General features: G+C 32.4%; 1 protein-coding gene across 1 annotated transcript; it reads right to left on the bottom strand.

The window, feature by feature from the left end:
* Window positions 5,631-11,302, bottom strand: LOC109333259 (casein kinase II subunit alpha-like). Its single transcript, XM_019568649.1, has 10 exons — window positions 10,941-11,302; window positions 10,656-10,785; window positions 9,019-9,213; window positions 8,006-8,163; window positions 7,331-7,421; window positions 7,086-7,151; window positions 6,536-6,618; window positions 6,377-6,440; window positions 6,229-6,297; window positions 5,631-5,965 (listed from the first exon to the last, which is right to left on the bottom strand). The coding sequence occupies exons 1-10, from the start codon at window positions 11,276-11,278 to the stop codon at window positions 5,906-5,908; spliced, it is 1,254 nt and encodes a 417-aa protein (XP_019424194.1). The 5' UTR covers window positions 11,279-11,302; the 3' UTR covers window positions 5,631-5,905.

The following is a 12,223-nucleotide window of genomic DNA, read 5'->3' as shown; positions in this document are numbered from 1 at the left end:
AAAATATCTTATAGAGAATATCTAAAAGACATTTGGATATCGAGAGAATATCATTACTATATTTTAAATTTGTTAAAATATTTTAGAATATCTCTTAAAATTGAGATTCCTTTATTTTATGATTTGTTTTCTTATATAATTAGGAGTCTAACACTAGTATAAATAAATGTTAATGTTATGTCTTTTGTATCAAACAAGTCACAACAATTTCAATACAATTTACTATTTAAAATTATGTTTTCTCCTTCTATAATTAAACTCAATTATTTCAATAATAATCATTATGTTTTAAATTGCATTTTATAATCGCATTTGTAGCAGCAATATTGTGGTAATAACAAATGTAATTATGATTGTAATTGTCACAGAATCATGGTATTAGGAAATCTCCATAATGTAATTATGATGGTAATTGTGTTTCATCAACCATATTTTCCTACAATTGTAAGTAATTGCAGTAACCAGTTGCAATTTGATTCCCCATCATTGAGTTGCCAAATCATTTTTTGTTTTGTTATTTGGCCACATATATCTCGTTCTCTAGAACATTTAGAAGCATGTGGATATGTTTTGGACTATATACCATAAGGGGTTCCTCTTTCATTTCTTTAGTTATGGACAAGAACACTATGCCTTCGGAAAAGCATTTAACCAATCAAATTACAAATGCTTTCAAACACACTCCACGTGATTTTTATCAACGCTCCAAAATACATTATTTATTATGCAATGTAATGTCAGGAGTTATGGACTACATCAAATTCAAATATTGACTTTGGATCAAAAGAAGACACAAAATTGTGAATATGTTTTGATTTGAATGGATATTAAACCTGTCCTTAAGCATGGAATGTTATTCTTAGTTTCTTTCTTCTATTTTGTTTGGACTTATGATGTATTTTCTGGATTTTGTTGGGTGGGTTTTGAAATCAATGGTACTTATGAATCGAGGTACATTATATACCTTATTTTATGTTCTCTACATTGGTTTCTTGGATATAACTATAATTTATTATCGATAAAAAAATTTACTTATAAAAAAACTAGTGTAACACTCCACGTTTCACGATAAATTGTTTGTATAATAGGCATAAAAAACTGAGAGATTCATCTTTGTTGATGAAGAAAAATGGGTGCACGCTGACTCGTCAAAACACCATAAAGGCTTAAACCAATCAAAGTGAATCCTTATAATCCATAAAGGCTTAAACCAATCAAAGTGAATCCGTATAATCCCAACCTTTTTTTTTCAGCAAAGAGGGTAGTATTATAGGTAGCATTGGCAAAATGGATTATTGGACCAATTCCCACACAATTTTTTCATATATAAAAGATTTTATTAAAGGAGATAATAAAGTTATAAATAGGGCTAATAATGAACCGAACCAACTTGGTATTTGTTCAAAATTTGATTCCTTAGTTAGCTCGATAAACTTGGTTCATGAATTAAATGAGCCGAATTTGAACTGAAAATTGATTTCGTTAAATAAATATGTCGAACTTGAGTTAGATATAGTTCGACTCGTTGGGTTCATGAGTCGACTCGATATATATATATATATATAAACTAATTTTTATGTTTATTATGAGTCATGCATTATTTTTTATATTTATTGTTATTATATATATAAACAAGATTATATTTATATATATAGAATATTTTGCAGTATTTTTAAAAAATTATTTATTTGTGTTGTCCAAATAAACAAATTCGAATTAAACTGAATAGTTCGCAAACTTAAATCGAGCCAAACTCGAACTAAAAAAATAACTTGTATAGAACTCAAGTCGAGTTTCGAACTGAGTCGATTCTTATCAAGTTGAACTCTAGTTCGATTCGATTCAACTCGTTTTCAGCTCTAAATCTAAATAAAAGAAACTAATATACATGATAACTAAAAAAGAGATATATATAAGAATCTCAACTATAAAACTCTCCCAAGCTAAAGCCAAAAGGCAACAAACTCAAAATTCATCCAAAAATATAAAATTAACAAATATAAGATAAGATTTGAAGTCCATTCAAACCAAGACATGTTCGCCGATTTGTGTATTCCCTTGATTCATAATAATGAATAGAATTTGATATCCAACTCTCCCAGTCCTCTAATCTAGTGGAATCGATTTGCCAAATGACATTGCAAGTTGATTTAATTGTATAAGCCTTTTACAAACTTAATAAGTGGACATGAACTTATAAGAAAAACAAAATGAACACGAACTTATAAGAAAAACATAAAATGGATTGTCATGTCATCCTGGATAGAATGAGATTGTGGACACATGATACACATGACAAAAATAAAAGAAATAAATAATAATAGTAAAGGGGAACTAAATATCAAATACTAAAGGGATAGTTTTAGAGTCGGATCAATATCAAAAGTAATAATTAAAGGCTAAAATAAGATATTAGAAGAAAGGGGTTTTGATGGACAAAATCATATGCCATGCTCGAGAGTTAGTCGCAAATTTATTGTTGTTGTTGCCACCTCAGAGTTATGGTGTTTTGGTTGAGGTCACAAACTTGTCATTATTACCACTACCTAGTGTTTGTGTTTGTCATTGTCATGGTTACCTCATTGTGATTTGCCTCATTTTCGCCAATTATGGTTTAAATTGAAAAGAAAGAATTATAGTAATTATTACATAAATTTGCATAATTAGAGCATATAACTAGGATTCTTATGACATAGAAAAGAATCTGAAATTGATATTGTTACATAAGAAAATGACATTACAACATAGTTGAGTTTCTTAGAGTGGTAATTGGTTGGAAGTTTCTTGCTACAACAACTGCTAGTTATTGTGATTATTATAGCTAGCTTATACAATTGATAGTTCTCTAACTAACAAAAGTTGACACTAACTAACCAAATTAACTAGCTAATATTGAAAGTTCCCCAAAGCTCAACTAACCAAATCAACATTTGGAACTTGGAAGAGATGAGAATAGGTGCATAGGAGATGTGGTTGTGAGCTTGTGGCAAGGTTGTTAGGGTTACGAGTGTGGTCTTTAGTTTTAAGGTTAGTGATACTTTCTAATTTCTAACTTAGGGATGATGATTTAAGTTTTATATTTTAGATTAAAACCATAACCATTGAAACCAAAGTGGTTTTGCTTCAAAAATCTTTTGATTAGCCATTTTAGTTAATCTCTAAACTTTTATGATCTTTTCATGATTAACAAATAGTTAAATTTGAATATCAAGATATAGTGGAGACTATTTATTCAACAAATGATTGTAATTTGAATAATAAGTTAAGTCTTATGTTTTGATCAAATGTATAAAATATAAAGTCTAGACAAAATGTTTCTCTTAATTGTTCAAAGCTCAATTTCTTGGAAAACGCTTTTAAAAAGTAAAGTCAACATGTTTAGTAACTAACCTTATCCAAGGGTGATAGGGTTATCTCGTCGAAAGGTCAAGCACGTCTAATGACCAATTGCATCCAATAATATGTGCGTCCAAAGACCAAGTGCATTTAATATCATATGCATTCAATGTCAAGTGCATCGGAACAGAAACCCTTCCAATAAATTTTAGTATTTTACTCTTTCAAGTATACATATTCTTCACTCCTCCAAGAATGATAGCGAAACATTTTTTTCTACTTCAACAGCTGCTATTTATAGTTACTGACATAGCTAGCTTACACAATTAACAATTGGCACTAACAAACAACAGTTTGCACTAACCAAATCAACTACTTAGTATAGGAATGACCCCAAAGCTCAACTAACCACATTAGGAATTGGCACAGTTGAGGGCAGAAGTGTTGGAGTAGGTGGGAGATGTGGTTGTAAGCTTGCAGCAAGGTTGCTAAAGTTAGGGCATTATGGGCGTCATCTTTAGTTTTAATCAATGCTATTAATATTGTATCATTCACTAAATCGATTAGGACTGATATAATAATATAATGATATAGTGGTTAAATTAGTGGTTCACTAATTAAACTACAAAAGAACGGAATTAGATATAATTATATTTTATACTACTATTAATGTTGAAAAATTAATAAAAAAGATAATAACTACTTTTATTTATATCACTTGTCAAAAACAAGTTTATACTATATCATATTTTAGATTTATAAAAAAATGTAGTAGTTATGTGTTTGATCATCCATACCAATATTTTGGTGAAAAATAAATCATTTTTATTAAAAAAAAAATTTAAATGAAACCAGCTGATATGACCAATACAGTTACTGATTTTAACTAGTTTTGACCGGTATAATTACATGACTGATATAATTGTTGTATCATATCTATATTAAGATCGGTTCACCGGTGGAGCCAACCGACACAAACTAATTTTCATAACAGTTGTTTTAAGGTTAGAGATACTTTCTAGTATCCAACTAAGAGATACTGGTTATAACGAGCATATGAGGCAGAAAATTTAGACTAAAACTAAAAATTAAATTTCTTTTCCGCCCAAATAGTTAGACTATGCGAGCGGGGCTGGCGAGTAAGATCCCTATTGCGACTACTAATTAAGGGTGTCTCACTTCATTATCAAACAACAAATCTCTCAAGTCTCAACACATGAGATCACCTTAAGTTAATTTTGTCTCCCAAAAAAACATTTTCAAATCAACATGAGAAGGAATTTAAGACGTTGAGGTTGAAGATGTTATCCAGATTACGGTGAAAGGCAAACTAAAAATGGCTCTTGTTCGGCTTGGTAACATGTTGAGGACAGATTTGTTTTTGAACTTACCAGTTTCCTTCATTAACAATCCTAAGGCTAAACTGAGTTACTAGATTGAGAATTTGAGATTATAATTATCAACAAGAAATTACTCCATTAAGACAGTAATGTAAGGTCACACTGAATCCAAAGTATATTTATCTTACAAGGCCAAAGATGAAATTCAATTCCTATGAATAATACTTGCAAGAAGTGACAACCACATATCCGTAAAAAATTAGTTTCTTACCCCAGGAGATACCCTTAACTAACATAAAAAAGGCATAGAAGTTGGAACATCAAGATGAGAAGAATTGTTTGCAAGTCATATTCTCAATGGCATCATGTATTCATACAATTTCTAGTGTGGGAGACTTCAACATGTATTAAGGCTTTATGGACATTACGACTTCGCTAAATGCTTTTCACAGATCATTTCACTAGAAAGGGAGCAGATGGAGATGCAACACATAAGATCATTTGCTTCAGTTATGCAGCATGACAAAAAACCAAAAGCTCATACGTTTAGATAATATGTTAAATGTTTATTATGCTAGAGGAACACGGAATCAATCTAATCCTAAAACTATTCTCAAATCTGATATTAAACTGGCTGATATACTTATACCACCACTGGCACACTCACAGATACATGTTTCAACATTTCAAATGGAATACTGTAAACGTTTGAGAGCTTAATCATAATAAAAAAAAGAGAAAAAGATGTGTGCACTAACAGTGTAAGATTTCATCATCCACCATTCATTCATGTTTCATCATCATTGACTCTTAAATAAAAGAAATACAAATCAACGGTCGATGATGGACTGATGTATATAAATCTTTACACGGACAATGATATTTGACTTTAAATAATCAAACAATGATATTTGACTTTAAATAATCAAACAATGATATTTGACAGCTGGTGAGTTCAAACAACCAAGAGTACGACTTCACTGAAACTGAATCATGAATTCTTTTTCCAAATTTAGCACACAATCAAATCAATTAGTTCAGACCTAAATTTTTGCCCAAAAACAAGGAACAGAACAAACCAAACATAAAAACAGTAGGGAAAGAGCTAACCAACAGTTTTACAACAAAATATGAGCAGAATCTCCTAAAAGCAAGTTCCACAAGAATTCAAAGTTCAGCAATATAAAATATCCCCAACCGAGAGTGAGCGCCATACAAGCATCGGCAACTCAATGTGCACGAGTTCTGCTACTTTCTGCATTTCTGACTGGATTGAAATAAGGATGGGCCTGCACAGCATTAAGCATTCATTTACTAATACACCTACTAAATGAGTTCAGATTATGTCCAAAGATTTCATTGACAGGAATGGTATGGACATCTTATCATATAAGAGCCAGATTAATAAACAGCAATTGAACCAATAGCTAAAGCCAAAAGGTTATATTAGAAGCCTGTGGTTCCAAGTGAAATCCATGCTAAGACCAATATATTTTAAATCTATGCCAGAACATAATCCAATACTAAAAATACTAAGAAATTAGGTTTTTACCATTGCTTCTTTTGCAGTCGGTCGCTCTTGGTGATCATACCGTAGTAACTTGTCAACAAAGTCAACAGCCTTTAAAAAATGTAAATTTAGAATGAGAACCAATAATATGGGTTAAACTAAAACACAGATAATTACAAATCCATACTACCTCGGGAACAGCCAGGTGTTGATTTTCTACATTAATGAACTTCGCCCATGGCTTCCGGCTATGCCTGTCCAATATTGGTGTGTCATCTTAGTTAAAATAATAAAACTTTAATGAACAAAGGCAACATATATACAGAACTATGGGAGGAGAGAAATAAACCTTCCAATAAGTGCTGCAAGGTGTGGGTCCAACTCTATGCGGTATTTATTCAAATATGCACTTAACTCATCTGTCCCAAGAACCTAAAAGCAGGGGGGAGCAGATTATCAATATAAATATCTCCATCCCAATCTCTTCAATGTTGAAGTTACTTCTATATCATACCATAGATAAGAACAGAGAAAAATCCATTGCATCACTAAATCTACTTCAGAAAATTCATATTGACTTTGCAGGCATGGATAATTATTGAAAAAGATAAACAAAGAAGCATAGTGTTCCCCAAGACCAGCACCAGAAAATAATGAGCAAAGTTGGAAACAGATGAAAGTCATTCCTAAAAGCATACAATTCATGTTAATTCTTTGCAAAAAGAGCATTTTATCACAAGACCACCAAGTGGTACAAATTTCGTCGAAGTAGAAAAACCCTAAAAAGGAAAGGAAAGGCTGCAAGATACAAGAACAATACACACTTGCAACATGACAAAATGACCAATGTGAAAATGAGTTCTCACCCAAACACACACAACCCAAAAATATCCGCTTACCTTAGCTATTTTGACCAGTTGATCATAGTTATCATGCCCATAGAAGAATGGCTCCTTACGGAATATCTGTAAAAGCACACACCTTAGATAAGCAAAGCAGGAGACCTCAACCCATACATTGACTTAAAGATAAATTGATTTATCATGTGGTAGCTAACGATTCTAAAGTTTACCTATGAAATATAAGAACCAAGAATAAAACCTAAACAAAAAAAATTGTATTCAAAGGAAAGTCCATCGCTTACCATCCCAGCAAACATACAACCAAGACTCCATAAGTCTAAAGAGTAATCATAGTCTTGAAGATCAACAAGAAGTTCAGGACCTTTGAAATATCTACAAGCAAAGCACATACAAAGAGATCAGAAATGGTGTGCCTCAATAACCAGAGAGTAGAGAGAGAACTCAGTTAAGGAATAATAACATAGTTACTTTATTTTACCAAAAATAACATGCTGTTATCGACCGATTGTGGAGTACATCATATTTGATTTGTAACTAGATGGCATAAACATGTCTATGGAACGAAACACCAACTTACAAACTAAAGCATTGACTTTGAGCACAAAGTTTCCAAGGTCCCAACCCCCTTTATTTTTGGCCCTGCCAAATTTCCCACCTTACCAAATGATTGTTTTATCTCATGTGCCTAACAAAAGGAAATCTCTCATAATCTTCTAAGTTAATATTTTTGAATCAATTGTTTTTAGTTCAGCAAGTATATGGCTATATGCGAAACCAAGTGATCCTTATGGTAGAAAATGATAATGTCTGATGGCAGGTGTGATTGTGGTAAACAAAAGGATATCAAAACCAGACAGTTTGGAAATTACACAAATTTTGTCTGAGTACTTATTTTATGACAATTTATAAGTTGTCCAGAAAAGCAAAAAGAAAAGGAAATATAAATGCAAAAGAACCTTGAGGCAACCCGAACATTATATTCTTTCCCAGGATGATAGAACTCAGCAAGACCCCAATCTATAAGGCGAAGCTTACGCTGTTCATGATCAATCATCACATTATGTGGCTTTACATCCCGATGCATGATTCCTTGTGAGTGGCAATAATCCAGTGCCTGAAGAAGTTTCAAATAACTTAGCATTCCCAACTTGATGGCCACAGACAATGAGATATAGTGGATTAAACAAATCTAATGCACTTACAGATCACACACGGAACAAAGTAGCACAATACATACACCAACCATTATATATAAGCATGTATAAGTAAATATGCCAATAAGGAAACAGGATATGTGCATTGTCTTTTGCGAGCACTATTTGTAATGTAAGCCTTCCTAGACAAACTCTATGTATAGTATGTTTAGATAACATTTGACCAACTTGAGTGATGTGTGCATCCATCAAAGATTGTCTTCATTTAATGATGCTAAATGGACCAGTAATACTAAGAGCAATGAACATAAAAAAGAAATCATTTGAATTGAAAAATCATAATCAAAACATTGGTGTATAAAACAAATCACATTTATAGGATATATAAATAACTAGAGCCTAGAGGAGCTTCTGCGTTCAAGCAATCCTGATGAAAAGGCTTTGTTAAACTGATAAATGATTTCAGAAGGAACCGATTATTGAATTGTCATATTATAATCATCACAACATGGTGACATGTCTTGCATTGCAAGAGCACCTATGGAGCAGAATTACGTTCTACAATCCTGGGACATCAAGTCCCAAGATACCACCCAAAATGTACTTTCTAAATTTTGAAACCATGCCTATGTAGCAAACAGCTCAAGTCTTAATCATTTTCTAACTTAATCCAACAAGAAAATCACATTATTCAAAAAATTCAACCTTCTCTTGAATCATTTACTATATATCACATGCAGTGAGATGCCATAAAAAACACTTAAATCAGATGTGGCATGTCCATGTTATTTGAAAACATCAGAGCATTAACTTACCTTTAGAAGTTCAAGAATATAATATCGGATATCATAGTCTGATAATGTAGGATATAGCACTTTAAAATCAGTATTATTAACATGTTCGAATATAAAGCTTGGGGTCTTCGACTGCTGGTCTCTAACGATGTCATGCAACTTCACAATATTGGGCCCTCCACAAAGATTCTGCAATATTTTGATTTCCCTCTTGATCTGCATTCAAAATCAGAAGCAAATTTGAGATTCTTCAATGTTTAAACAAAGAAATAAATGACTGGGAAGCCTTCTACTACTAGATCAACTCTATTCTAAGCAACCAAATGGAACTAATTAGAGCTACTCTCTAGCACTACGGCCACTTGCATGCCATTCACATCCAATAATCAAAAACTAAAACTCAGAATTAGAGAAAACATTGCATCAAGGTCCTTTAGATCAATCTGAAGGGCCTAAGACTGAAAGAAAAACATGCTTTCATCAAAATTAAAACTTATCATTCTAATAAGCCTAGCACATAAAATCAAACTAAAATAAGTGATTCATTGTTTGCAGCTGATATAGTCCTAGATTGCAGATGAAGATATAGTGTTAGTGAGAAAATAGAGAGGAGGAAAGGAATAAATAGTAAAGTAGAGTTGTGCAGACAAGCAATGGAAACATGAGTTCCAAAGTAAAAAACAAAACAGATGGAAGGTAATTTTTGCAAAAAACTGCAATAATACCAGCTTAAAGGTGAAACTCGTAGATCACATCATCCCACAAGTCAGTGAGTCACACAGCTAGGTATTTTGGTTTTATTATACAAAATGGTGGAGAGTGAAAATATAAGCTATAGGATCCGAGAAGGGATGATAAAGAGAGAAGTGATTGAAGGGTTTTTTGTGATTGAAAGGTACCTCTCAAGCAAAAAAATTATTTTTACCACATAGTTATCATATGTGATGTTGCATAGCACTGAATGTTTGGTGGTAAAGAGCCAACAAGAGCATAAGCTCGATGTTTCTACGATGGGGATGTTGCATTGGATGAATAAACACATGCAACATGACAGGATTAGGAATGAAAGCATTACAAGACCATCCGAAGCCCGGGTAAGAAGAATAGCTCAGAAAGGGAATAGCCCAATACTTAGTTAGAGGTAGAGGGAGACAAACAAATTCAGGAGTCAGGACTAACTGGACTTTTAGAGGACATGATTTATGACAAACACTAAAGATGTCATCTAATCCATATAGCTAATCCCTCCTACTGAAAATGATTTGATTATTGATTGTTTGCATTCATACAACAAACCCCAAAGTTCGACACAGTACGGTACACTAGCCATAAAGAAATATAAGCAGAAGGCCAAAAGCATATGTACTTTTACTATGTATGCTATGCACATCCTTCTATGAGTGGATTTACTCATATATTACATACAGAACAACTAAACCTTGCGCAACTTCATAAAATAGATAACCCCCAAAACAAAACAGAAAAGAAATTTCAACAGATTCATTCTGGTAAGTGAAATTTTCCAACTGGAATCATACTTCAGAATCACATTTTGAGCCACCAACATATTGTGCATGAGGTTTAATTACCACAACAACCAACCACAAATAAAAATAATTATTATTATTATGAAAAGAGCGCTCAATAACAAAGTATACCTTCTTCTTCTTGACAGGTTTCAGGATCTTAATGACACACTTTTCATTATTGGTACAGTGAACACCCTCAAACACCTCACTGTATTTTCCCCTTCCGACCTTCTTCACCACCTCATAATCATCTTGCTCCCTGAATCTCACAACAACAAAACAATAAATAATAACAACAAACAATATTTAACAAAAACAAAAGGAAACCAAAATCCACAATACCCTAAAATTTCTTCAAATAAATAAACAATAATCGTAAAGATATTGAAAATTAACGATATGAAAAGAAGATACCCCCATTGAACGGTGAGGTTTTCATAGTCCCAATATTCCTTAGGGCGAACAACGTTGACATCGGAATAAACCCTAGCTTTGGAAGGAGCGCCAGGGCGGCGAGTGGCTTTCCCAATCTTCTGCGCCAGGGTGTCGTGTGGCGGTGGCGGGGGGCGAAAGCGTCGGCGGAGGTCGTGGGGGAGCGGCGGATAAGGCGGGGCGGCGGAAGAAGCGCGGTGGCGGAGAAAGAAAGTGTTGGGAAAATGAGAAGAGGGGAATGAGAAAGATTGAGAAGTGCGGAAGAGAAAGAGGAATGGATTATTGCGAGAGAAGGTGAATTGAAAGGGCCTTATGGCCATTAAATTGGGGAATGGGAGGAGGAAAAGAATTAAATAAATTCGTGCTTAGAAAAATAATAATATGATATATATCCAATGGAGTATAAAATACAGTTTTTCAGGTTTTACATGTGTTTTTTTTTTGTAAAAAATATATACAATATATGAGTTTTATATAAGTTTTATATAGTAAAAATGCATCATATATTATTTATATTTAGTTATTATTAACTTTATAAATAAATGATTGATAATATAACAATTGTATATAAATCTTTACATTAACAATACATCGATATTACATTCTTTTCTTATATACAAAATATCTCACTCCAACACTAAGGAACTCATTGAATTTGAGTTGGGTGGTTTTGTAACAAGTGCAGCTCCTAATTAACCGAGGTTTAATTTAGTATAATACATATGAATTTAATAGATTCTTACGACAATACACTAATGTCTCATTGATGACATGATGTTTGTTTGATAACATATCTATTATCTATATACTAAGAAAGTTCATACCAAGTTAGTTAGGGACTATGTTTTCACCTCATACAATATTTTCCCACTTAAAATGCCTCAGTTGCTTAATGTACAACCTCATACTCAATATCAAAAGCACCCACCAATTACAGTTAAATAATAAAATCAAATGTTTAATAATAATAAAAAATAACATTAAACTATACTTTATAGTTATTTGAAATTCACATAACTTTTTCACTCTCCAAAAAATGATGTTTGTCTTATTTTCTTTCATATCTTTTTCTCACAATTCATCACTCATTCTCTCTTTGTACTTTTCACTCATTAATTTCTTGCTCTTTAATTCTTCTTCTCTTCAATAATTTTTTTCTCTTCTTCTTCATTGATTTTTTGTTTATTTTTTAGACATGCTCTTATTTTATAGATATGATCATATTTTGTAGATCTGTTTTTATTTTGTAGATATGTTCTTACTGA

The sequence above is a fragment of the Lupinus angustifolius genome, chromosome LG18, assembly GCF_001865875.1.
Source record: "Lupinus angustifolius cultivar Tanjil chromosome LG18, LupAngTanjil_v1.0, whole genome shotgun sequence".
NCBI classification, from domain to species: domain Eukaryota; kingdom Viridiplantae; phylum Streptophyta; class Magnoliopsida; order Fabales; family Fabaceae; genus Lupinus; species Lupinus angustifolius.
The sequence above is the reverse complement of the archived record's forward strand: the minus strand, read 5'-3'. Positions and strand labels throughout refer to the sequence as shown.

Excerpts from the sequence above, each read along its gene's own strand:
- LOC109333259 (XM_019568649.1), bottom strand. The coding sequence starts at position 11,278 with ATGGCCATAAGGCCCTTTCAATTCACCTTCTCTCGCAATAATCCATTC. Across the intron at positions 7,422-8,005 it reads AATGTTCGGGTTGCCTCAAG|ATATTTCAAAGGTCCTGAAC; the intron begins GTTCTTTTGCAT and ends CTTTGCTTGTAG. Across the intron at positions 5,966-6,228 it reads CGACTGCAAAAGAAGCAATG|GCCCATCCTTATTTCAATCC; the intron begins GTAAAAACCTAA and ends AATGCTGTGCAG.